At 43.9% G+C, this 27,230-nt stretch overlaps 2 protein-coding genes across 3 annotated transcripts in view; both read left to right on the top strand.

Annotated features, from left to right (window-relative positions):
• Positions 1-7,037: 7,037 nt before the first annotated feature.
• On the top strand, positions 7,038-25,419 carry AP1S3 (adaptor related protein complex 1 subunit sigma 3). 2 transcript variants are annotated; one of them, XM_083848576.1, is made up of 5 exons: positions 7,038-7,368; positions 21,452-21,630; positions 22,768-22,876; positions 23,826-23,963; positions 24,933-25,419. In XM_083848576.1, exons 1-5 carry the CDS (start codon positions 7,228-7,230, stop codon positions 24,966-24,968), a joined length of 603 nt encoding a protein of 200 aa, XP_083704702.1. In that variant the 5' UTR covers positions 7,038-7,227; the 3' UTR covers positions 24,969-25,419. The 2 variants fall into 2 exon arrangements, with proteins under 2 accessions (XP_083704702.1, XP_083704703.1); XM_083848577.1 differs by lacking the exon at positions 7,038-7,368 and adding an exon at positions 7,747-7,879.
• Positions 7,774-27,230, top strand: part of SCG2 (secretogranin II) — a 58,965-nt gene continuing 39,508 nt past the window's right edge. The window contains exon 1 of the mRNA XM_083848564.1: positions 7,774-7,879. Coding sequence (XP_083704690.1) covers positions 7,789-7,879 — 91 coding nt within the window. The 5' untranslated portion in view covers positions 7,774-7,788. The remainder of the gene's footprint in view (positions 7,880-27,230) is intronic.

Consider the following 27,230-nt stretch of genomic DNA (forward strand, 5'->3'; position numbering starts at 1 on the left):
AGGTTGGAGGGATGGCTTGTCAGATGCGTTGTGTTGGAGCTGAATGAGCCACAGCACTGGGCTTAAAGGCCTGTGATGAAACATGAGCTGAGACAAACAACTGCTGCATGGTCCTAACTAGGGATGTACAGCTGTGCCCCCTATCCTGTGTCCTGCTTGCCAGCTCATACAGACCTCTCCTCTGGTTCATCTAGTTCTTCTTCAGAGGTATGCCAAGCTGTTCTTGCAACATAGAGTATCAGAGGATCAACCCCCCTTCCCTGAGATGCCTTGGGTCTGTCTGAGGTATTATGGAAATTCCAGTCTCTGTTGGATGGGATGAGTGGAGTCTCCAATAAGATATACACAGAGGAGACAAATTGCAGCCACAGGAGGTGGTTGCACTTGTTTTGTGATACTTCCTCATGGAGGAAGGATGAGGACAAGCAGGGAATACGTACTTCACAGTTGCTCACAGCCTTGGCAGGCTGGGATGCAGCACTGGTGGCATTGTAACACTTGGAATACCTGAATGCTGGCCTGTTAAAATGTATCATAGCTCAATGCTCCCTAGGGTATTTAGAAACTATAGAAGGAATCTGAAAGGGTTTCACAAACTCTTTCCACTGCTGAAAGGTAGTTGAGTAGCTTATGCAGTATAATGCCGTATTTTTTTTTGAGACATCTCATTTTGATCAGCTTCAACTTCTCACATTTCCCAAAGCAGGATGCCCTGTTCTCTAGCTGCAACAAAAACTTGACCGGAAACAATCAAGCTCTTCATGATCTGTAGTCGGGAAAGCTTGTTCAGAGATCTCTGCAGACCATCATACAGTGTGTTGTAAATAAACTATCTGAACTCTGGATTGAGTATGAAAATGTTTGAGAACTGCAAAAGGGGTCCTTGTGGTGAAAATGCTGAAATAAATGCATTGTTTTCATAAATGAGAATGTGTAGCTGACCACTTTGCACGTAGCTCATGCAGTTTACAACAACACAAGCTTCAGATAAGCTGTGTGGCAAGTCCTTAGCAATGAGGTTTGTGGTGTGGTGTTGACTTTATGCAATGGGCAGATTTAGAACAAGCTGGATTCAGGAAAGACTTTTTTTTTTAAATGGTTATCAGATTTACTACTGCATACTTTAGAAGGAAAGCTCTCTAAGGTGTTTTTGTCTGAGTAGACTTAAGTCCTTAGTTCTGAATGACTTGGCTAACTGAAGCACCATGATCAAACTCTTGAGGACATAATGAACTTCTGCCAGCTTAGCTTTTTTTTTTTTTTATTGTCATCAACTAAATATCTTTCAATGGGTTGAAACTTGACCTTTTGAAGCTTTATCTGCTCCTTGTGGGTTTAAGGGGAAAGGCAGTTGTATGATGTATCCAGAACAGCAAGCCTTCTCAATGAATTCTTAAGCAGCTGCAACCAAATGATCCTGCAGTTTTTGCCCCTTTGGAGAAAGTAAGGGTATGGTCTCTGTGCAGGCTACTAAACTATAAATATGCAAAAGCTAATAGTTGAACAGATTTCAAGATAGTGTTACTGTTTTTATTGTTTATGCAACGGAAGAAAGTTTTAAAATGATATCAGTAATAAACTAAGTCTATACAAATTATTTTTCCTAATTTAAATATAAAATATTTTATTAAATAATGAACTGAAACATGAGGTCATTAGAAACTTTGCTTTCTGCTTCGATATCATGAGCCTTTTTCGCCCCAGTATATGGGCAGCTCAGAGTTGCCATAACTGATTGATCTCTAATGTGCTTGTGTACCCAGGGTCTCTTACTGATTTTTCTATATAATCTGCCCCTGCATAGAGGAGACAAACCAGATTCTTTGATATATTCTTAATGTGACTATACCAATGTGAGTGGATTGGCTGGCGTGGCTGCAGAATATTTGGAATATTCATTCTTGAGTTGCTTTTTGTCACATGGATTGTGTGGGTTACCTTACATCTAGCTGTTATAACTGAATTATTAAGTACGTCCTGTTAATTTTGTCTAGAAAGGCACTGGTATGCTAAGAATCGTGCTTTCTGTGAGATGCCAAGAGGCTTAGGTATCTCTTAGCATTTTTCCAAATGCCAAAGTCCAAAACTAAGATGAATTAATATAGAAATACAGGTTTACTGTAGGATTTTCCATCTGTGTTTTTATATGAGGTGTTTCCATTCTTCCTCTGAAATGCTTTATATTACACTGTTTCTTAGGAAACTGAACAAATGTTTTGGAGGGGCATGCTTTTCTCCCCTTTACTTGCTTCTGGGGGAAGACAGACCAGGGTTAAACTTGCTCTTAACGTTGCTACTCTATGGCTGTCTTTCAAGTAAAGAAGACTCCATGAGCCTCACGCGTCTATCCTGATCTTTCTTTCCTGAAGCCTCTTTTCTGTATGGTTTTAGCTACTCCTAAGATCTATATGCATGTGTCTGTCAAAACTCTTATAAATGTTCACGAACTGAAGTGCATCCTCTGTGTTGCTGATCAGGAGCGGGTGCTGCTTGCCCACGTTCCTTGACGTAGCTGCTGCTAAGCCATAGCTCTATTTCTGTTCTAGTCACTGTCCTTTGCCTGTTTTCTGTTCTCATTACATTTCTCCTTCTTTTTCTCTTAGTTTGTGGCTCCTTCTCCAGGTTTCCTCTGCAGCAGCATGTCTGTGTTGGAGTTTGGCTCCCTGAGACGGGCAATAAGAGCTCTTGAAGCACGACCAAACTGCTTGCCTGAGCCTTCTGGTCTGTAAGAGTGAGCTGGCCTTGCAGTGGCTGTTAAGGAAGACTGAGGCAGCAGACGTGGAAGGTGAGTCTTTAGGAACCGACCTGTTATCTCATCCTCAGCTACAAGGCTCCATCCCATTCAGTAACCACAGCAATGTTGCCATCCTTGCTCTTCTGTTTGCTACAGCCCTTGCAGTTTGGACAAGCATACTGTAAAAAACATTACCTCTCGCAACCCTGACTGTGCGGGGTCCCGCCAAAGTGGTGGACACCAGACCTTTTAATCCTGGTGATCGATAGGGAAGATCTGGGACCCATAGTATGGTCAATAGTACTTACTGGGCTTGGAGAAGGTCAGGGTGTTTTCTGTAGGGATAGAGGAAATGTTGCAAATGTCTGAATGGTATTTGTGGGGTGTTCAATTTAAAACTTGATCTCTTAGGCATAATCTAATAAGGGGAAAAAGGCTGTAAATTGTGTTCATTGTGGCCCATTTATAAATATAATAAGTGCTGGGAACATAAGCATGCTTATAGGCAGTGAGGGATGTTTTAACCCTCCTCCTCCTCCTACAAAACAGTAATTCTCTTGTTTTGCTGTGGAGCATACCAACTGAGCACTGTGCTGTTGCAGAGCATGGCCTGAGTATACCTGAATTGTACGTTTGGGGGTGGGAAGAGGAAAAACGTGAAAGAAACTGAAGGGAGGTGTAGAGGGCAAAGAACTTGAATGGCAGTGTGGTTAAAGCATGTAAAGGTTCTCTGGCCCTTGAGTTAAGGGGCGTAAGGTAGGAGACTGGATCCAACAGCTGATGATGCAGCTGAACACAAGAGGGCTACAATAACACATTTTCTCTTGACAGGAGATTTCTGGATGGAGCTTTTTTAATGCCTATTTACCTTGTGGCCTGCTCTTAGCGTTATACAGCTGGGAAAAGGAATAAAATGCTACTTAACACCCTTTAAGTCCTTGAGTACACCTATCGCTTCAGTGCAGGCTGTAACAATTTGAGACTGCTATTTTTAAAACTTTTCTAGTACCTTAAACTGCTTAAATGTTGGGACTATTTACTGAACGTGCTGTTGCTGCTGGTAAGGTACCAAAATCTGTGGCACAGATAAATCATTCTGTATGTTCTCTAAGGATATGAATACTTTTTCTGTGCTTAAACTGCGGAGAATCCAGATCTTACGAGCAAAAGAGTACATATGAAAAGCAGGGGGAAAATTGTCTGGAAAAGTACAAACCCCTGCCTAGTAACACAAGGAAGTGTTAGATTGCTGCTTTATTGATCCAAAGTGCAATTAAAAGCTACCTCCTGCAGCTGAATTTAGATTGGGCTTTCAATTTTTTTTTCCTTTAACCTATGGAACTCCTATCAAGTGGTAAAAACCTTCACAGCAGGTCTCCCATTAAGTCACCAAGTTCAGCAGCCTGAACTCCTTGTTTCACAAAGGGCTGCTCACCTGGAATAGTCTGTGGCTCTGTGTGCCTAAGAGAAGCTCAGTTTAAGTGCTGAAAAATGAGACCGAGGAGTATGCTGGCTAGAGTCAGGGTAAATGGTGAGTGTTCTGCTTCGTTTGTTGTGGTGCTTGACGTCAGTAAAGACGCTTCTCTCTGCAATAAAAGGGCGTGTGGTTTTGTTTTTTTCAGAAGGAAATTTGGCAGTTGTTTAGAAATGAGAACTTTGTTTTCTTCCGTATATGAAGTATGTTGCAGGCTTAGGACTTCATCAGTCCAGAGCATCTGACTTTTTTAGCAATGACTTCTTTTCAAATAAATAATGGCGAAACTCACCAAAGCTTATACCTAGGATCTAGAGAAGGCTTTATCAGCAGCTCAATGCACACAAGACTCACTGAAGCCACTGTAACACTTGATCTGAAAATTGTCTGCTTCTGAACGTGATAAGCTGCTGGAAGAGTGGAATATAAACTAAGAGAATGCAGCATCCAGCAGCAGTAAAAAAAAAAAAATAAAATCTCGCCTTCATTTAAAGCCGTGTCAAAGGGCCCTCAGGAAAGGAATTTTCCTCCGCGCAGTGACGGAAGCAAAAAGAGAAGGGCCACAAAGTCTTCTTGCAGCCTGTTTTGAGTTAGAGAAATAACTCCGTTGCTTTGCGAGCTTTTGTGCTCAGGTGAATTAACTGGACCTAAGGAAAGAACCCAAAGGAGTCCATGGTATGGCATTTTTCTGGCTTAAGGACACCCCCACCAGTGCAGCTGGCATAACCCTGTGCCACAGCCGCCTCCCCCACTCCCATTGCCGTGCAACACTGATAACCATCAGCAGTCGCTACTTGGGAAGTCTGAGCTATCTTCATCACAAAGTTACCCAGGCACACTGTGCCTGGTGGTGGGGAAGCAAGGGAGGGGAGAATTCCAACTCTATCACTTCTAGTTAGTCAGTCATTAAGTACAGCCTGGCTTTCTGCTCTGGAAAGCATCTAATTTAGGCGTGATCCTCTATCTGCAGTCCTGTTTCTGTAGGGCAGCAAAATTCGTCCCTCTGCTAAGCTGCAAGATTGGCCATAATGTGTTCAAGTTGGCCGCTGCCTTTAACGTGCACTGTAAGCATGGTGTGTTTGCTGCTGCTGCTTGTTTACTGATGTATTTGCGAAAACACAAAAGCAGCAGACTGGTTCTCCTGAGTTCATGGGTCTACTTAGGTTAGGTCTTTGCATGGAAAAGTAAGATTATTGGGAAAGGATTAGGCAGGAAAAAAAAAAAAGTATTGTCCATTACTGGAGTAAGTTACATAGCTGAGAAGGATGTAGGTTGCTGAAGGGAGTTGCTTTCCTGAAACTTTTTTTCTGGGACATGGGGAGTGAGTTGGGATGATGTGTTCAGCCTTTACTTTCTAATTAATTTTGGAGGTGAAAATGTTGATACCTGCAACTCCAGTACAACTGCACTGTGGTGTCCGCATTCTTGCATGTTAGGCAAATCCAGTCCAACTGCACATACCTGGCATACCAGCTGGCTTTCAGAGATGGAGCTTTCCGAGTTCCACAGTGGTGCCTGAGGACATTCCCCATTCGGCAGTAGTGAGGAACATCTGGGTTTTGACCGCAGAGCCAGCTCTGTTGTTCTGCATAGGCCACAGCAGGTGGGGCTGGGGGTTGAATGGGACAGCAGCATGACTGCGCACTTGGGAAACCAAATGCGGACCTCCTGGGGAAGGCAGTATGCCTGTCGTTCAGCGTGGCAGCTTCTGTAGCCTATTTACTCATTCCAGCTACCTTTCAGAGAATCTAGGAACAGGTTTTGGTCTGCTTTGTCAGATGCTGATAGCAGTGAGTGTGTATTTGGCAGACGTAGTGATGGTGTCCTGGCAAAATCAGCGTGGCCAGCATGGCACAGTGTGTGCTGCACCACAGCAGTGCTGTAAAAGGCATTTTCATGCAGTCTGTAGATAGTGCTGCTCTATAGGCCCAGGGCGTGTTCTCAGGAAGTGACAGAGGCCACAGGCAAACAAGCAAATGAAGCATCAGCAGGGTCTGCACGGAGCTGGGACTTGTGCTTCTCGTGTTGTGCAATCCAGAAATGAAACCAGAGGGGTCATCAGCCAGCAGCAGTACGGCACAGCGCTCGTCGTGCTGTGGGGTTAGAAAACAGAAACGAGAACTGAGCGAACGGAAGTGGAGGTTTCTGTGAATGTGTGTAGACCAAATCATAGTTTATGGAGGGCAGAGGTCATGCATGCTGAGGGAACTGTGCAAAATGCCTCCACACCTTTAAATGAGCATAAGGATCATATCCTTGCATGTACATCCGTACTGACATGTATTCTTTACAGTGAAGAGGATGCCGCTGCATGGGTGATCCAGGCATAGGTACGCATGTAGGCGTAGGCCTAGAATGCCTCAGTGGTGATGTTTTCTTTCTTGTAGAATCGGGTTGTGTTTGTTTTTTTTCGACATCCCTCAATTTCTGCTGGCTATAAAGCTTAGTTCTTCTCTCCTTTTCCTCTAGAAAGCATGAATTCTTCAGTTTTTGCAGGGAGGAAACTAGGAAAAATTCTGGCCCTTCAGCGGAGTAGGATGCCATCCCTTGTCTCTGTTCTTGCCAGCGTTTCTAACTGTGAGTGGATTTCACCGCGGTGGCTGTCTCTGATGTGTGCATGCTATTGCTTTTGTCCAAGGGATATCCCTTCTTTGCTGAAGCCAGAGGCTTGGAAAGAGATTCCCCCCAGTGACAGCCACTGACGCTGCAGTTGTCCCCTGGAGTGCCTGAGCTCCTTCACGTTTCCCTTCCTTGCCGATGACTCAGATGCATCCAGTGCTGCGTGCAGGAGCCGGGCATATCCTGACTCCAGACCCACCACATGTGGCGGGATGCATATGGTGCACTGGGGGAGCAACTCTCCTTGGGACTACCCCTGTGGGAGCTGAACATCCGAACTCTTCCCATTTTATGTTTCTAACTCTTCCCATTTTATGGTTTTTTGGTAGTTTGCATCTGGATCAGGTTTGTGGTAAGAGCTCGCGAAGCCTCAGGCCTGGATTTAGAGCGTCTGATTCAGATGCTGAGTCTGGAAGCTGCGTGTTCTTTTGGCACCAGCTGCTTCCCAGCAAATCCCTGCCAGAGGTTACGGGGATTCGCTGATCGGCTGGCAGAGCTACTCACAGCTCGCTCCCTCATCCAGCTCAGCCAAAAAGAACAGGTTAGCAAAGCCCGGCCGTTTACGGTATTTAAGCTATCCGAGTCTCGCTTTGGTGGGGATGGCCGCAGAGCAGCGATGCCAGTAGCTCTGCCGGTGCGCCGCAAGGCGTGAGGGCTGGCTGCTGGGGCCGTGCAGCCGGGGCGGGGGGCGCGCCGTTCCCAAACCCCGCTCGGGCTGCGCCGAGAGGCTCCCGCGGCGCCTGGGGTCAGCCCCGGGCGGGCCGGGCCTCCGGCTTCCCAGGCGTGGGGCCGCCTGCGGGCAGCGGCACAGCCACCCCGGGCGGGACGCGGGGAGCGGCGCGGCCCGGCCCTGCCCTGGCGGCCCTCGGGGCTCGGGCGCCGGGCTCCCTCCGCGGGGCGGCGGCAGGTGCGGGGAGGAGGCGCCGGGGAGTTTCCGTTCGGGGCATTGTGGGAAGGCGCGATGCGGCCGGGGCCTCACCTGGCGGGCGGGAGGCAGCCGGCAGCCAGCCGGGCCGGGCCGGCTCCCAGCCTGCGGCCGCCGCCACACCATGGTAAGTGGGCCCCGCGCTGCCCCGAGACGGCGGCGGTGCCCCGGGGGGGGGGGGAGCGCCCCTCGACGGGAGGGCTCCCGGGGCGGCCCCCCCCGGGCACCCGGCTCCGGGTTGACCTGGCCGCCGGGCCCCCGGAGCAAACGGTGAGCTCGGGGGGAGGTCGGCGGGGGTGTGGTGCGGTGAGGTGAGGGGGACGGGGCAGAGAGCAAAAGGCAGCGCGACCCTCTCCTGCGTTCTCGGGCACGGAGAAAAGAAACTTTTCTTCCCTGAGAAATCCCTCTGCTGGAATGAATGGCCCGAGCTGCGTTTCAGCAGAGGTGAAATGCTCGGAGGGCTGTCCCAGCTGTTCCAACAGGTGGGAGCCCTGTTCACAAGGGAGCTCGGGCAAGGTCTGCGCCTTTTCGGAGGAAATGAACGTTGGATTCTTTTTATTTCCTCCTATCTGACCCTTGGGGTGAACTTCAGTCATGCTGACAGACTTTGGTAGCCAACCAGGAAAACAAGGCTGCTCTGGAGAGAGTTGATTAAGGCTTCCTGTAACCCGAGGAGCTCAGGTTCAAGTCAGCGCCGTGCCTGGAGGAGTATCGAGTTTGCTTTCACATGGGTCCTTGTCTTCTGGCTGGCCGGTGTCTGAGCATTGCAGCTTCGGGCAGTAGGTTTTCTTGTGTCAGGAGCACGGGGAAGAGCCCTTTCCCCACGCGTGTTCCCCAGAGGGCTCGTGCGGAGCCTTGCCTTCAGCCCAGGGGCCTCTGCTCGGCTGCCTCGTCTCCCAAGAGCTGTAGGAGCTTAGTCAGTAATAGTTCTGCCTTTCTGCCAAGGCTGGCTGAAGTTGTTTCATCAGGTTCAGAAAGAAAGTGATGGATGCTCATGTGTGCGGTTTGGTAGAGTCTAAGCTAAAAAAACTAACCACTCAAGTAGGGTGCAGTTCATGGCAAAATGATGAGTGGGCGATAGGAGTAACATACGTGTGTGATAGGGACTGTATGGGTCTGGGTCTGTTCCTACGGTGCGTGTTGGCAGCTGGTCTACCTGCGCAACCTGGACCCTTGGCTGGGTAGAGGTGGCAGCAGCTGCTTGTTTGAGCTTTTACCAGCGCTGCGTAGGGGCAGCAGCCCTCCAGGTTAGAGGGATCCTGCGAGGGAAGCCCTTCAGTTCTTCATCTGTGTGCTTGCAGAGTCTGGTGGTTGTTTGCTGGGATCAGAAAAGGTTGCCGTGGTTATTCTCTTTTGTTAAATGCAATGACTGACATCCCTGGAATAATGGCTAGATTTTCCCCAAGGAGGACTGTGGGCTCTCGAGCAGTAAGATGGTCAGTGATGTCTTGTAATTGAGAAAGCATCTCGCTGTTTGATAATTCAGGCTTAGGGCAGGGTCTGCAAGCATGCCCCAAGCTCCTGTCTTGCCCAGTTTGCCTATTGTGTGCATCTGTAATATCAGTTACCAGCAGTGCAACTGCACAGGAGTCTCTGCTTTCATTGGAGGTTGAATTTTGATGTTTGGCTGTGTCCTCAAAGGTGGAGCTGAGCTGTTTATTTTCAGTGGTTTGGTCAGAATACACCTCATATTTGTTGTCTAGTGTATTTAGAAAAATGAACCCTGTCATTACATTAGCATATAGAATATGTGCAGTAACGAATTTACAGATGGCAGTGCAGTTTCCACACCTGAAGTCCTCATACATATATTCAACCTTTCTGGTTACACCCTGAGACAGCCCCACATATTAATTTCCCTCGTGTAAAGCTTATGTAAATAACTGGAGTTCCTATTTTGCCCTTGAAGGTCAGTAAATATGGGAGGTGATTTCGGGGAAGCTGTGCTCAGCACTCTGCCCTGGTGCATGCACTTCACAAATGCCAGTTCCTAAAGCACTCACGGTGGTCCCAAGGGAGCAGTGCTTACAGTAGCACTGCTTATTAGCAGTATTGTCTGCTGTATCAATTATAATTTTTTAAAACGTGTGTGTTCTTTGTTTTTCCTTTTCTGAGGCATTGCTGTAATAATGCTTGCTGGCATTATAACATCAACTAGTGCTGACAGCCTTACCCTGTTCTCCTATTGTAGAACCAGTGCTGATGAAAGGGTGCTTTTGTCAGGGTACTCTTTCACTTAAAATTCCTCTGTCTGTCATCCGGGCTTTGTGAAGGGTTGTTGCACTGGGTTTACCGGTCAAGAACTAAGGGTTATTGGGTTACAAACCAAGAATAAGCCTTATTCAGGCTCACAACTGAAGAACTTCCAGCAGGTCATTTAAACTCGTTAGATCGGTTCCTCCTGTTTGGTATGAGGTAGTTGTGCTAGCCACCACTATCACATGGTCTGAGATTTGAATGGAAGGTAATGGTACCACCTCTCAGCAGGAGGGTGGTTTCAATTGTTTGCTCTGTTGCAAATCTCCCTGCAAGTTTCAGCAAAGTATCTGTTTAGCAAAGTTTATTTCGCATCCTGCTGAGAATGACCTGTTTACTGCTCAGCTGCTACCTTGTGACAGGTCAAACAAAGACTTTTTAGAAAAAAAGACTAAATTCTCCTCCCTGATGTGTGTTGTTGCAGTGAAGAAATGTTTCCTGAAGGACTGCGTTCTCAATGGATAAGAAAGTGAAAGAGCAGGGACTGAACAGAGAGGAGAAAAATATTTTTTTTCCCCAAGGACACATGTTGCTGTAGCCTTTCGTGTCCGTAAGTGTTGCAACACCTTGATCCTACTGCCACCTCACCGTTATCAGTATAATCTGGATGAGAGTACATGGTTCTGCTTGCACAGCTTTGAGTGCAGAGTTGTTGCCTACATAGTAAAAGGCCCTGCCTCCCTCCTGCCTGCGCTGTTCATCAGTACGGTGAGAAAAATCAGTTCTTGTAGACGTGATCTGAAGCCCTGGAGAAAGATCAAAAGAATCCCCCTGAGGACGGGGGGCTCTACAAACATACTTGGCCTGAATAGAAAAGGAGCTGGCAAGCAGTGTTTCCATTTAGCCAGCCATTTGATACCCATCGCTGATCGAGAAGCTTGGGTGGAAATGTTAGCTGAGGTGACTGCAGGTGCTGACACCTGCCTGGTGTTTGTAAATGAACTCTCAGCTCTTCCGATTATTGACTTTCCCAACAGTCTCAGTGCCCTTAATTGCTAAAATAAACACAGATCTGTAAAAGATGTTTTCAGTGTTTTGCAGAACTTACTATCTACGGTTTGAAGAAGAACGTGCTCTAAACCTTGCCTGCCTTTTTCCACTTTGATACAGCAGCGTATTGGCCTAGCGGAGATGAACTTTGCCTTTAGGAATTTAACTAGGAAAGACAGGAAGGGCAGCAGATGAGAACAGATGAGAGAAGGAGAGAAAATCACAGGTAAATGAATCCAGTTGGTTGAGGCAGCGTTATACGTGGTAGGGGAGGTGAGGGGGGAGTACGTGTGATATTTCATTGTTTGTCATGTAGTGAGCTGTTTGTTTGGGATCTGATAGTAATGGAATGGCATTGCTTTGAGAAGATCCTGAGATGTTTCAGCTTGGAAAGATGACTACAGGGGAAATTACGCACATGCATGACATCATGAATACTGTAAGAATGCTTCCTAACAAGAAGTGTCAGAGTACAACCTCTGACGTTTTTAGGCACTAAATGTAAGGAAAACTAAAGAGAATATTTTTTCATACAGTATAGGTGAAAGATTTTTAATCCACTGCCAAGGGTGCCGTGGGTGTCTTGTTAGTCAGGCAGTTCACAGAAGATGAGTCCACAGGTGTGTTGTCTGGGTCCGGTTTCTGTCCCTAAATCCTTAACTCTGTGATTCCTGGCGACTGAGGAGTACCAGCAGAATGATTTTATGCATGCCCTGCTTCTTACGGTCTGCCCTCCTGGAAACTGCTCAGATCAGAGTGGTACTCGGGGGAATACATCCTTTGGTGTTCAGTTACCACCCTATCATTCAGCTGGACTTGTGAACACCATTTTGTGGGATTTGCTAGGAATAATGTTTTTTAGGGTTCTTTTCAGCAAGTCTGCAGTCTCTGGCTGCTGATGTGATCCTCCTCCAGCTTTGGATGTTCTCTCTTGAATATTCACTATCGTTACTAGAGGCTGCCTGGACTTCTTGGCTGAGCAGTGATTGTGATTCACACTTCACAGTCTCTGGGTAATATGCTCAGCGTGTGGAGCATGTCAAAATGTTTGCCCCTTTGCAGCTTTTCTGTATCTTTTGATACAAAATCCTATGCTTTATAAACCGTCGTGTAGACCTTCTGAAGTCATCAGTTGTTTGCAAAAGCAGCAAAGGGACAGAATGATGGAGGCACTGAGGAAACCAGTGGGCCAAGGAGGGCAGGTAGAGCTGCTTCTGCTGCAGTACCGACAGGATTTATGCTTTGGCATTTGGCATGTGCAGCAGGCATTTATGTGAGCCAGTTGTAGTCTTTCCAGTGATGCCTAAATTAAACCAATACTGCTGCTGTAAAAATAATCCTTTTTGTTACCTATGCACAGCTACTAATTGCCATTCCTTCCCATCCATTTCCCTGCTGTCCTATTCCTCCGGGCTGTCATCTGCATTCACTTGGCTGCTCTGGGTGTGTGCTTTCTTGAGCAGCCAGCCCTGGGCCTTGGCATTTTTGCAGACGCCGTAGTTTAGAGAGGTATAAGATCCCATCGTATACAAATGGTTTTTCATTTGTGAGTAGGAACGTAGCATGCAGTGGAGGAGGAACAGAAACTAACACTAACATTTGTGTTTGAAGGCAAGCATGATGTGCCTTTCTGGCCAGACATGTCTTTCTGGCCTAATATGTCCTGGATTCATGGCTCTCAATATCACAGATGTAACCCCAGGTGCTCTGTGCACCAGTCTCTTTTCTCTAACTTGCTGAATTTGTGTAAGATGTCTGTCTGCTATCTTCTTTTCAGGCCTGAGAAGAAAAGATAGCGTTAAAAGCCCTCTTCAGCAGCCAGTAAATGTCTGTGGTTGCCTTACTGCTTGCAGGTAGTTTTGCTCAGAGGCTTGCAGCTCCAGATGGCTAGTCAGCCAGTGCAGGGATTCCCGCATGATCATCACCCTCTGCTTAGTCCCCTGAGGTGAGTGATAGACATAAAGCACAAGGAAATAAGAAATGGAATAATTTTTATTTGATGAAAATGCAGACGTTTACCATGTTGTGCCTTTGTCTCACAGCCCCTGAAGTGTTCAGAGAGTGTCTGGTTGTCTGCTCGCAGGTCTAGAAAAGTTGGGAATGTCTGAATGACCTACAACAAAACGAAGCGCTCAGACCTCACAACCACCAGGCTCAGAAACATAAGTCAGGTTCCTCAAAGAAGTCATGTTCTACTTGATACCTCTTTCTCCATTTGGCATTTCCCAAGAACTAAGCCACTTACCAGATACCAGCTCCTGCTACGCCAGGAGGGAATATAAAGGCCAGTATAGCAAATGACCTGAACAGAGGAAAGCTAGTCCTGTAGCGGGGTCTGAGCCTGGAGACTCAGGTTCAATCCCTTGCTTTCCAACGTGCTTCTGAGGTTTGTGTGTCCTGCCTGCCTTAGCCCCTGTTCAGGTAACAGAGGAGAGCACGCTACAGATGGACAGTGAACATGAGGGGATGTGACTGTTGAAACGCAACCTGTTATTTTTGAATCTTAACTTGTTAATTGCCTGCATCTGCGTGTATTTCAGCTGTGAAATAAGGCTTTAGCAGATCGGTCTCTTCAGAGCTGTCCTGTCATTGCTTCGGATGCTGTGAATAGTGAGCGCATGAGCTGAGGGCAGTGGTGGGACGGGACCTCAGGCATGTCCTTTCCTCCAAGTCTCCGAACAAGACCTGGATGAATAGCAGAATTAATTTTTCATTCAGAAACTTGCACTCGAACAATTTTTTTCATTTTGGAGGCAAAACTTGGGACCAACATAAAGCATTTGGTGAGATCCTGTGCTCTGGCTCTTCCTTCCATAAACAGTAGTTGTTTCTTTCATTTTTCATGTTTAGGTTACTAAATCCATGTCTTTTTTTTTAACCCCAATAAAAAGTGCCATTTTTAAAATGGAAAATTGAGAATGTCTCCATTGAAAATGCCTAAATGAAGTGCTTCAGTGTTTCCTGAAAATGACTTGGATGCTTTTTCAAGTCACTCAGAAAATGATCCAAACTCATGTCTGTCTTCAGTCCCTCCAGAGCTCGTTTTCCCAGTGGGTGGCTCTGTTGATGTGATGTACAGCAACTGGTGGAGTCGGTGTGAGGCTGCTGCAAGACCTGTGGTGTTCTAACCCTCTGGGGCACTGGTGTCCCCAGCCTGCAGCGCGGTCCCTCCACTGGCTGAGGAGCCCGGGAATGCGAGGAGCCAGGGGAATGCTGTCTGCCTTGTTGTGTCCCCTGCCCCAGGGCAAAGCCTTTTACCTTTGCTCCTGAGAGGTCAGAGGCAAGGGAAGGACGCTGCAGTACCACACACAGCAGGGTTCTGCAAATAACTGATAAGGCAAAGTGGAAACGAGAGTAAAAGTGACTGCACCTTTTGCCAGAGTCCATTGGACTAGCTTTTAGCTCTGTTTCTTCACAGACCCTTCTGGGACCAGACTGGGAAAATGGCTTGTGACTGTAAAATAGTCTGAGGCTAAGGTGAATCACAGGCAGTTTAGCTTCTTGTAATAAAAGGATTTTAACATACATACAAAAACCTCAGCCTTGGCACTTCCCCTGCTTTCTGGTGAGTCAGTTCATTAGGGGCAGTGCTCTCGGCGGTTTGTTCAGCCTCCTGCCTCATCTCCTCCTCCTCAGAGCTGCCTGACCGGGATTTGCTAACCCCAGCAATGTATAAACAAATGAAGATAGGTCTGAGACCCTGGCAGAAGAGTTGTGATTACACAGTTAATAATTGTTCTAAATGTTCTCAAATGGTGCTGCTCTCTGCGGGGTCAGCCAGCCAACATCCCTGCAGGTGCCAAGGCTGGAGGTGCGAGCACCAGCTCCAGTGGTGGTGGTGTGGCCACCGTTCTGAGCTCTCAAACTGCAGAGTTTGAGGCAGGTTTTATGCACGCTTCTTGCATTGATTTGTTCTTGCTTATTGCCTGGAAAAGAGTAATTCCTCTTGCAGGAATAAAAACAAAAAAAAGTTACAAGTTAAGAAAAATGAGAATAATTATCTTCTGCATCTACATCCTGGAGGTTTTTAGGTCTTGTGCTGCCTCTCCTCTCTGGAGTGGTGCTAGGAACCCAGCCTTGCTGCTGGTGGGACACGAGCAGCTGCAAGGAGGAGGCAGGAGGCTGCCCGTGTTGCGGGGAGGAGGTTATGGAAGGAATGCTGCTGGCTTGTGAGAAAGGAGTCAAGGTCAGGAGGACTGCACATGCAGCCATAAGCAGGAGTGGGAGGGAGCCTGCTGTGGGGGCGAGAGCAGGCAGCGATGTGTCAGCTCCTGCGGCAGGACGGGGGATGCACAGCTGCTCTGAGTGCTGTTTTCCCAGCCTTAGGTAGGGTCAGAAGTGTTTTTGGCTCGGAAGTTCAGCTCGGCTATACCATTTCAATTATGGGCTTGCTTAACTCAAGTAAGGCTATCAGGAAAGTTGTTGGCTGGATCAATACTACATGGAGTACGGATCCTTCAAATGCTAGTGTGCCGGTCAATTTAAACTCTTACTTCAGTAATAAAATAAGGATGAGTTCTGCATCACGAAGAGAATAAAATCAATGTGTAACTATAGTCACATGTGCCTGTAATGATCTGGCACAGGTTTTATTGCATGGACTTTGGATGCATTGTTTAGGGGAAATTGTTCAGAAATGTTCCTAATGGAGATTAAGCTGGAAGGAGCTCTGTGCCAGTTGGACAACAATACGCTACTTTGGCATTCTTGTGTTGCTGGTTTTTCGCTTATTTTTTTTTCCTTACTTGCTTACATCAGAGAGACTGTGTTTTAAATCTTAAAGCTAGGATTCTGCAGCAGTCAATAAACCTGTCAGCTTCTGTGGTGCTGTGAATAAAACTTTCAGTAACAGTAAACAAATGAGGAAATTAACATTTTTAATAAGGTAGCCCGTTCCCAGGGTTTTACATCGTTGCTCTAAAAATCCCGTAGCCCCCAGTATGTATGTATTGAAGGTCAATAGCCAGATGGTGACTTCGTGCAGCTGAAGAATACCAACATGCTTATACTTGAGTGTGTTACTCTTCTGCCTCTCCCTGGTGTGTCTAGGATGTTAATACATTAGGTGAGTAGTTGTCCATGCAGTATGTCTTTCTCGCTTTACCCTAATAGCCTGGCTTTCCAAACCACGTATGTGCTCACAGTAGCTGTGTGTTTTTCACGGTTATTCATCCTTTTCTTTTTTAAAAAGAAACATTTCAATGGCAGGTTTTGTTCATTTTCAGGTGTGTTGTAAAAATAAGTAGATGTAAAAATTCTGGACAGCCATCTATGTTGAGGAAGACGTTTTTTCATATCAGAGGTAGGAATGGCAAATCATAAAAGACAAGCAACTCAGCTAGACTAAAGCAATACGAGAGGATCAAGCAGACTTCAAGGGAGTCAGAATAAGGTAAAAGAGAACTTTATGATGAAAAGCTGCTTTCTCTCAGCCAGGTAGAGCCAGTCAGTCTGGCTTTCCCAAGGCTTCTGTCAGCAGTGCTTGTCATGTCAGCAGCCAAAGGTGGGGCTTTTTTCATCCCATTACCCTTTTTATGTGGTCCATGACTTTTTCTTGATTAGCATGTCATATTGCCTCAGCTGGCAACAGCAGGCTTAAACTTAGAATTTTTAAATAGAACTCAAGAGTTTCTGAGTTCTGCCAAGCTGTGTATTTTAGGATAGTAATTCCTAATTCGCAATTATTAGTTACTTGTTCAGGAGCCTTTCTGTTTGATAGAGGTGACTTTGATTAGGGAGAGCTCTTAACTGAATTTGGAAAGGTGACAGCTGAAGCACAATCTAAAAACCTTGCTGTTTGAGAGGCAGAGCTGCATCCCTGAGCAAATCCTTGCCAAAACCGAGCACCCATGAAAAAGAAGCCTGGCTTCATTTCGTGGCCTTCCAGCAGCCCTCTCCTCTCAGCTCTCTCCTCTCCTTTCCTGCCTTCCCTCCCCAGAGGTGACTTGCAGTTCTCCCAAGTGCTCCAGGTGCTACAGAACAGCTTTGAAAACAGTTGGAAAATGCTCTATAGGTGGACTTAGGGAGGCAGAGAGCATAGCTAGCGTGGTTTCTTCTCGCAGTGGGGTGAATTAGATCCTCTCAGCATTGACCCTTTGAGTTCACCTTGCAGGAAGAAACATGGCAACTTTTAAATGCTTATATTGTTGGACAGCAACGTGGAAAAATGATGCTGGGAGTCAGGAAAACCTGCTTTGTCTTCCCGTGCAGTCTTCTTCATTTGATATCCTTACTGATGGTTTGTTCTGTATGTAATGCAGTGTAGCCTGGAGCCCTGTAGACAGCCTCACTAAACACTGCAGTGCACGTTAAAACCTCTGTAAAAGCTACCAGGGATCCAAGTTTGCAACCAGTGAGCTGGGTGTGAAGTGTTTAGCTGGCTTAGGATGTAAGCCTTCTGTGTTTGGCATTTTTGATGTCTCTTCTATTTACTGTGAAATTATTCTGTGTCAGAAGCCTACCATTTGATTTTCCAGTAGCCCTGGAACTAAGGGTACAGTTTGTCATCCTGGCTAGTTCTGTAGGTCTCGATAAAGCAGAAAGCCTGTAATTTTCTGGCTTGTCATATAAAGTAGCTACAGCTAGTTCAGAGAAGGGGACAGAGTTCAAGTTTAGAAAAGTGGTTTGAATTCTTGATTTCCAAGAAATCTGTTTCTTCAACTAGAAAATAACGGCCCATAAATACAAAATGCAGTCTTTCGGCTACTTACAGGCATTTATGGAGATGATTTGGCACCATGCAGTAGGTGGCTGGGTCTGATTCAGTAAAACAAGCTAATAAAATTACACTCAACTCTCAGACTGAAGCCTGTCTCCTACAGACTCCACATGCGAGGACAGCTGATGCTGTGATAGGAACTGCACTTCTCATCCCGACCCAGTCTAGCTTGGACCTAAAAATCCTCTCCAGCGTCACTTGTGGGTCTGGTGGTTGTTAGTCATAGCCAGCACACCCTGGAGATGTCCAGAAGGAAACCAAGCACTCTGCTTCAGAGGTGTTTGATTCAAAGCAAGTCATTTGTCTTCGCTTTACTCTGGAATTAGAACTTTTAAAAATAAGAAGAATTGCAGGATAATCTACCTCTATTTCTAGCCTGGCTGCTGAAAGCCAACCCTAAATTCCTTAATCAACATCTTGTTAGTGGCACTATAGAAAAGGAAGTATGTTTCTACAGTCAAGGAGCAAGGAACAGATGAGCTGTTAGATTGGTGTTTATGCAGTATTTCAACATTTCCAGGTTTGTTGATGCATCAAAATCTTTCCAGTGAGCTGTAATCAGCAGAGCTATGAGAGTGAAAAATGTGTTGTATCACGTCAAGGTGGCTGGGCAGAGCAAAGCTGAACTGAATGAAATGGGAATAGCAACATAGCAATTTGGTGTTTACACTTAGAGGAATTAAGCCATTTAGCCTCATGAGAATGTAATTTTGTTTATCTCCTAGAGAGTTCTCCAGTTTGAATGGAGTTTAGAAGGTAAAAAAAAAAAAGGGGGGGGCGGGGAGCAGAAGAGTCAAAAGAGGGAGAAAAAATATTTTTTTCCCCTAAGTATCTGCAACTCGAGAGCATACTGGTTTGCTGCCGACTGTAAAACGAGACGGACTACAGCAGAGGTCCTTACCTGTTTTCCAGCTGTAAGTATTTCCATAATAGTAAAATCGATTTAAGGGGTATGCAGCTCTATTTTGCATACGAAATAGAGTATGTATGGAAGACCCACAAGATAGGATTTTTGAAGCTAGTATACAAATCCTGATGCATTTAAGAGTGTCCATAGATACCTTCTAATTGCAAAGTATGTTAACTTCACTCGTGAAAGTGTTGGTAAAACATCAGCTGCATCTTTACAAAAAATAGTGGACTTTTCAAAGCAATTCTAAATGGAGAGCAGCTCACTTTCCTATGGGTGAAACATGGCATGCTGAAGTATGCTAATCAGTAGAAAATGGCAATAATATTCACAGAATTCCCTAGTTTATTGATATATAGCCTTTTAAAGCCATAGGGTTGCTCTCCTAGAGATACATTTATTGCTTACAGATACTCAGGTGTAAGGTCCATAAGGTCCAACAGCTGAACCTAAACTTGAGTACCTTTTCTTTATATTTGCCTATCAAAGCACTGCAAGCCAAGATGTCTTCCTGAGGGTGGAAGAAACTTGTCTCAAACAGCATGATCTTGTTATGCTGACATGCTCTCGGCTTTTGCTAGGGATTCATTGACTAATTCCCTGCATATTCAATCAAATCTGATCATCCTCTCCTATCTGATTCAATGTATTTTTAGAAATTTGTTTATCAAATAGCTGCTAGCTGTGTCTGATTGCTCTTAAATGGACACCTGTGGACCTGCTGCTTTTATCTTCAGAACCTCTGCTCTGCTTTTCAAAATGCACTCCTCTTCACAAAGGCTCTGGAGTTAATGGTGCTGTGCAGCAAGCAAAAGAGTCTTTTGTTCATCCAGCTTGTCTCAGCGGACAAAGTGTATGGACTGTCCCTTCATCTACCTCGAGGGGGTAACCCTGACAGCTGGAATATTACCATGTCAAAAACCAGCTGGTAATATGGACAAAGAAAGGCAAGAACATGGTGCTTTGATCTCCACTGTAATTAGGCCATGTGTACTGCCAGCAGCATAATTATTTTTATTTAGCAAACTCATCTGGAGAGTATTACAGTGCTCAACACAAGGCAGCTACAAAATCCTTGTAGTTCTATCAAACACATTAGCCTAATGATAGTGAGAGCCATATTTGCAGCAGCTGATTCTGCCACAGGCAGATATGAATAAAACAATCCACCCTTCCTTAAAATGATCCCCTATTTGAAGTCTTTCCCAATATAGTCAGAACTCTTATCTCCAGGTTACTCAATAACTCTGTGACCTAATAACTAAAGAATGCTTCTGAATTATGAATATTAACATTTTCTGCAAAATCCAGTTGTTGTTTTTTTCTTTTTTAAAGTAGAAACCTCTCAAGTGCACTTCTCTGCTGGGACTTGATAGTAATCGTGAACCTTAACTTCAGTCTTTGCTGGGGAGATGGAGTGATGGAGGAATTATAGGCATAACAACTAGCTGGAATAGAAAACAAGAGAAGGGATGAGGGTGTAGATTGAGAAGTTATAGGGAAGAGTTTGGTCGGCTAATGGAAATGTGGTCGTGGCGAGGGACCTGCCAGCCCCGGTCTCTCTTCTGCTGGGAGCTTGCAAGGATCACAAGTAAGTGAGGACAAGGAGGCTCCTGTGCTGCTCCCTAGTCCTGCCAGCACCAGGGGAAGCCTTGTCTCTGCACGGTCATGCAGGTGGCTGCGGCTGCAGATGGAAATCCTTCCCGGGAGAACATGGCCTCCGAGCCGTGGTGCTGTTGAGAGAAGCCATGGGGATGCCTGTCAAAAAGCAGAGCAGGTCGCGATGTCTTCAGCCATTGAAAGCGTCTCTTACCCCTTCAGGTTTTTTCATGTAGCAGAGGACATCTCATTGAGATGAATGTCATCCGCAAATAGATCTCCTGCATTCTTAAAGCCATTTCTGCGCTGCAGGTAGATGACTTACTAGACTGCTTAAAGGCTTGGTATAGTCAGTTACTTTCATCTGCTTATAAAAGTACTTGTATAAATGGGCATTGACACTTCTCACCCAAAGGCCCGCTGGCATTTAAAAGCTAGCGCTTCTGTATTTCCGTAACACTGCTAATTCTAAGCATGAAAAAAATCATGGGGCAAACTGTGTAAAATTATGACTGGTTTTGAAATTGAAATTTTGGAACAGTACATCTAGTGCTTCTTTAATGTAACGTCCTAGGTCACTGAGGTCTGTCCTTTGTTGTCACGCTCGTCTGCGTTTCATAAATTCTTTACTAAAAGTAGTTGAGCTCCCTTTCCAAAGTAGTTGGCTTCTTTTTTCTGCTCCGTATAGCCTCTGCTAGGGACATACTGCTTAGCGTGTAACTGCAAAGAGTGCAGTGCCAGAGCTGTTGGTGATGATGATCGCTAGCTTGGTATTCATTTTCCCATCTTGTGTCCCACACTGTGCATCTGTGACTTCCCCAGCCCCTCTGTATAGTGTACCTTTAGTCCCTTTGCTAACATCTCCAGTCTTGCTGGAGGAGGGACTGGGGCCCTCTTCTCGCCACCGCAAAGGGGTGATGCTCTTCCAGTTCCCCAGGAAAGCAGCAGAATAGAAAGCAAAGCCACCGGTTGCCCGAGGTAAGGAAGTGCGGGTGGGAGAGGATGTGAAGGGGACATGCAGGGAGGGGACATCTGCTAGGGAAGGCAGCAGGAGGGGAAGCATCCCAGCTTCCATGCTCAGCCTCCCCCAGACCTCCCGTCGGGGTCAGAGGTACCTTTGCTGAGGTCCGAGCTGTCCGGTGGCAGGCACAGAAGTGCCTTCCTGCCACTGCCCGGGGCAGAGCTGGCTGTGCCCAGTGCTAACCTTGTTGCTTTGTTTACTCTAGATACACTTTATACTGCTGTTCAGTCGACAGGGGAAATTAAGACTTCAGAAATGGTATACGACACTACCTGACAAAGAGAAGAAAAAGATCGTTCGAGAAATTGTTCAGATTATTTTGGCTCGCCATCAAAAAACAAGTAGTTTTGTTGACTGGAAAGACCTCAAGCTTGTTTACAAAAGGTGTGAGTAATTTTATGAGAACATGTAATTACTAATCATATAAATAACATGCTAGAAGTGGAAAAATAAAGGCTCACTTTAGCACTTGGGTTTGTTTTTACAGTAAGATATTGGGAACCTGCCATCGTGAAGCTAACAGCACAATGACCCTGGATAAATTGGCAGGGTAAATTATGGAGTAAAAAAGTATTTGTACAATCTATCAAATGAAAAAAAAATGGAGTAATGTAGTAACTATTTGTGGTTGAAATTCTGTTAGAAGGCTTAGGCTCCTGATTCTTCAGGATGGTCTACTGAGAAGTGTGGGCTTCATCAGACTCTGAGAAAGGGTGCAAGAAGGGTTCTGAGGCACTTTCAACATTTTAACGATTTTTGTCTTTGAAATACTTGTTGCTCTGGAAAGCTTTAAATCCTGTTTCCTTTTCCAAACAAGTAATTTGCACAAGGCTTAGCAATAACTGACTTCTAATTCTTGTGAAGTGACTTGTAGTAAACAGAAGTAGGTTTAAGATATAGCACATTATACACATAAGTGACGTCTTCCATTAAGCAAAAATTGCCTTCCTTGCTGTGAAGTGATGTATGTAAACATCTGATCACATGCTGAGAAAAGCTGGGGCTCTGGCCATGGCACCAGAGAGCTGAGGTAGATTGTTACTTCCATCTTGGAACAATTTAAACAAAGTTTTGGTGCAAGTAAGTTGTGAAGATTGACTGGGAGAAGTAGTTTCATGTTTTCTGGCCCATGCAAAACACTATCAGTCATTTGGTAGCCAGCAGTCTTAATGAGATGTAACACTTTCCACCTTTATTTTTTCCTTTATTTTTATTTTGTTAAGAAAGAGCAGTAACTGCAGCAGGCGAGGGAAATGTTTAAAGTACTGCTGTCTTACTGTTTGTTTTGTTGAGACTAGTGTTGGAGCCGCTTTGCCAAGGGCTAGAGTTTGCTTTTCTAACTAAATTAATAATTTGTTTAAATTACCGGATCTTATTCAGTGCTTTCTAGGACACCATGAGAATGAAAGAAGATTATTTTAGAGACAAGACAGACATTAAATATCACTTGTGTAACTTCTAAGAGCCTTTGCTCTTAGTGTCCAGCTGTTCACTCTCCTGTTTTTGCCTTTATTTTCCTAGGTATGCTAGTTTGTATTTCTGTTGTGCAATAGAAGACCAGGATAATGAGCTCCTGACACTAGAGGTCGTTCATCGATACGTAGAACTTCTGGACAGATACTTTGGAAACGTAGGTTTCACTCTCTACCACGAACTGCATTGCTGGTTGGCTGATAAACAGATACCTGTTGCTGTTTTGCTTTGTGTTTCCATCTACACTAATTGGCCCTTAGTCTCTGTCAGTCCAAAGGAAAATTCATTATTAGAATATTTTATAAAATAATTCTGAAAATATCATAAGATCAAGTTTATATTCTTACTTCTAAATAAAATTAATATTGATGTTTTCTCTGGGAATAGGATTTAAGGGAAAAGCTTGAGAAATATTTTTAAAAAATGACAACACTGGGTAACAGTATTTTAAGTCTCCCTCTTGACATCTTCAGCTATAAAAACAGCAAATAGATCTTCATAATATTGTATAACAATTGAGAGCACATAAAGATGAGAAAAGTGTTGTTTTTTTTCTTTTCCAAAGAAACACCTGAGAAAGGTTCAAATTAGTCTGATCTAGTGGGTGGCACATGATTTTTTTTTTTCTTTTAAATTGTTCTCACTACTTTAATTCATCTCGTGTCTAAATCACTGTGCCATGACTCACGTTTGTACTGTCTCAAAACAAAAAAGCAGTTAGTGACTGTAAGGTCACTAGGACAGGGAATTTGTCTTGTTCTCTGAAACTGTGCGCGAATATATGTAACCCGTATTACATAGGTTGTATAAGACCTACTATAACGTTAGTAGGCTAGGAAGTCAGCTTTGTTGTCTGAAACCCAGAACACGGGTAGTGTATTTTATAAAATATAGTAAGTAGAATATCTTTGCTATAAATCTAGGCTATAAACATGAAGAGAATATGTGCAGAAGCTGCAGTATTGCCTAAAATGCAGTATTCTTCTTCACCTGGCTACCTGCCATGAGAGTGCGTATACATTTGATCATTTGAAAAAACTTCTAGCCCAATACCGTTCATAATGCTGTAAAGTGATTTAAAGTGGGATTTTTTTTTTTCCTGCCAGGTGTGTGAGCTGGATATTATCTTTAATTTTGAAAAAGCTTATTTTATTCTTGATGAGTTTATAATTGGTGGAGAAGTACAAGACACTTCAAAGAGGTCTGCAGTGAAAGCCATAGAAGACTCTGACATGTTGCAGGAGGTAAGGCTGAGGAAGACTAAAGGCAAACATCTCATCTTCCTGCATTTTCCTTGTTTGACAGGAGCTTAAAATATAGCTTAGCACTTCCGGTACTTAACTATCCAAGTGTGGTTTAAGTTCAGTTTTAGTAAGTGCAACAGCACAATTAGAGGAGCAGTTACATAAGCTTTCAATTCAATCCTCTTGCATCTTGCAAAATCATCTGCAAGCTCTTTATATACTGCCTTTGCTTTCTTGCAGTTTAAATGCTATAGCTTCTTGGATGCTATATTAAGAAACAGGTTAAGATATATGTAAGATATTAAATATATGTACATAATCTAAGATTACATTTTATGTATACATAAATATAGAAAAATCTGTTGTTTCATTAATACATTGGAAACAATGACCTACAATGAACATTTTAAATTGGAAAGAGTATGTGCTAGAAAACTCCCATTTTTATTCTTAAACACCTGTGTGGTTTTTCTACAAGGCACAGATATGTAACCTTTGTTCAAAACCCCTCCGGGAATTTCTTCTGTAACTCATAGCGTTAAGCCAGCAGTGGCAAAAGCAGTTGAATGTAATAGATTGACTTCAATTTCCTGGGTACTGAAGGATCCATCCTAATATTGAAGGAAACGGCATGATGGTGGATCTAGTTAGGGACACGCTATGGAGTTGCCCAGTTTTTTCAAACTGGGCTGGTGTTAGCATATGAAACCAGGCCAGCTTTGTACAAAGGTCAGCTAGACGTGGTGAATTTAGCTACAGCTGTGGTATGTTGTTATATGACGATCAGATTCTAAAAGGCTGTTAAGGTTTTTAAAGTAGAATTATTTCTACATTAATCTGATCTAATTCCATGCAAAAGTACAACTATATATATATATATATATAAAATAAGACAAGAGGGTTTGGTTCAAAGATTCTATGTTACTCTGCTGCTTCATAATGTATCAATTGTTTTTCTTTTTTCTCCAGACAGTGGAAGAGTACATGAACAAGCCTGCATTTTAACGTTAAAACTACCTGGAAAGAGAACTGCTATATACACCTGTAAAATGCACTTGCTGAAATTGCTTCCCAATGTGCCAGATCCTCAAAGAAATACCAAAAAACTATAACTAAAGGGTTTTGTTTGTATAATGATCAAGATGAAGGTCAGCTGATGTAGCACAGGGTTTAACAATTCTGTGTTTGGATTACTCTGCATGTGAGTTTCTGAGAATTGTTTTTACCCTTGATCTAGTTTCTCTTCTCCTTGCTGGACTGAACAGTTGTTTTGTATCATGTCTTTTAGCTATGGGTTTTGTTATCATAAAATGTTAATCTGGCAGTACATGGAAGAGGTATATTTACTGGTTTTGGTCCACCGCTGACCATATGACTCTACTTTTGTACAAATGTCCATTATTTTGAATGTAATGATTTTTCTGCTCTAATAATAATTTTTTTTCTAAAAGCCAAATTGTTGTGGGCCCTGATTTAATAAGCTTGTTTTGAGAAGATTAACCACTCTCCTGAAGAAGAAATGTACTTTTCCTTGGCCCAGCCACTTTCAGTTGTAGTGTCTTCTTTCTCTTTTCTGCTCTACTCTGCTAGTAAGACAGTTCTCCAACTGCTATTAGAGCACAGGCTACACTTCCATTTCACCTAGAAGACTGTTCTGACTTGAGGCAGACTTCTCCCAGGTTTCACAAATCCTTTTTGCTTCTGCATGTGGATGGCCTGTCGCTGTCTTCCTAGATCTCCTGGACCTGGAGAAAAGCTATACAGCCTTTGGAAACATACAGCTCAAGAGCAGGAGATATCCTGAAGAGGAGGAAATAGTCTTTGGGATTTTAGGGTGAAGATCTTGTGTATCTTTTGACTCTGTATTCTCCGATGACCATCTTTCTTAGGAGGATTTTCCATTCCCCAATTCACATATCTATTAGGATGAGGTAGGCTAGTTTTCTAATAGTTGAAATGGTCTATTTTTCTGAAGGCTGGACAATTTAATTAACTTTTTATAACTTCACAAGCTCCACAAATGGAAAAAGGGTAAAATAGAGAGGGGAAGAATTGGTTGGGCTGTACATCCTATTACATGTTACAAGACATTGGAGTTATAAAACATTGTACTTGTATGTGTGGGGAATCAGGTGTGTTAGCTCGCCCATCTTTCTGTTAGTGTAATTTGAACTCAATAAGCTGATTGAACTGGCTTCCTCAGATAGATTACTTTCTTTAACAGACTTCAAAGCTGAGAGAAATTCTCTTTATCCCGTTACTTGTAGCTAGATATTGTCTCTGTCAAGTCATGAAATTACCTTATACAAAACTTAGGTAAGTTATCAGACAAATATGCCAGAATGATCCGAGGATTGATTTGCATTTCCCTTCAACATTTATTTTCTTTGATTTCTGGGATGAACAAGGAGTATTTTCCTTCAGGGATTTTTCTAATCTTTAAATGTCCTGCATGATTATTCTAATTTTTCATTGCTCCTTCCTTCCCAGTCTGTCTGTATGTTCCTGAGGGAGGTTTTTTCTCTTTTTGGTGGGTGGAAGCACTTTGACACAACACGATAACTTTGCTAATTGTCAACCCACTTTTCTGCCTGTGTTATCTACTCTGTTAGTAAAACTGTGGCAAGCTGGTTTGTAGCGTCATGCTGCTCTTTTTATAATTACTTTATCCATCTGTTTTCTCTGTATTGATGTCAAAGGCATACTTTCAGCATTGAAAAAATAGGGAAATTGCTGAAGGGCTTTTAATAGCTCTGAAGACATTCAATTTAGTAGTAGATTAATGAAATTGTAGGAGTTGTATGTTATTTTCTCCTGGTTTGAAATGAAGTTATTTAGAGTGTTTAATTGATTAAGAAGCCACTTCAAAATGTGCAAAGAGGCTCTTTCCAAGTCTACCTCTTTACTTTCATAAGTGACTTCTTTTCAAGAAAATCACTGATAGTCATTTATTTTTACTCTTTTTTTTTGAGCCATGCTGTGATTCTTACTGTTGTAACTTACGTTTCTCGAGTTGTGGAGTATATCAAAATAGGAGTTCCAAAAAGAAGATTTCTTGGTATGAATATCTTAAGCCTGTGTTTTTGGTCATTTTAAGAAGAGCTGTAGGATTTCATCTCTCATTTCACATGATGAAAAATACCTTATGGGGAAAAATAGATTATGGGTACTTATGACAGCCATATCAATATGGTATCTGAAATAAATAGCATTGCCAAGCTGATGTACCCTGAGTCAGCTTGAGAACTGTGAAGGAGAAAGTATGGT

The sequence above is a fragment of the Anser anser genome (assembly GCF_964211835.1).
Source record: "Anser anser genome assembly, chromosome: 9".
Taxonomy (NCBI): domain Eukaryota; kingdom Metazoa; phylum Chordata; class Aves; order Anseriformes; family Anatidae; genus Anser; species Anser anser.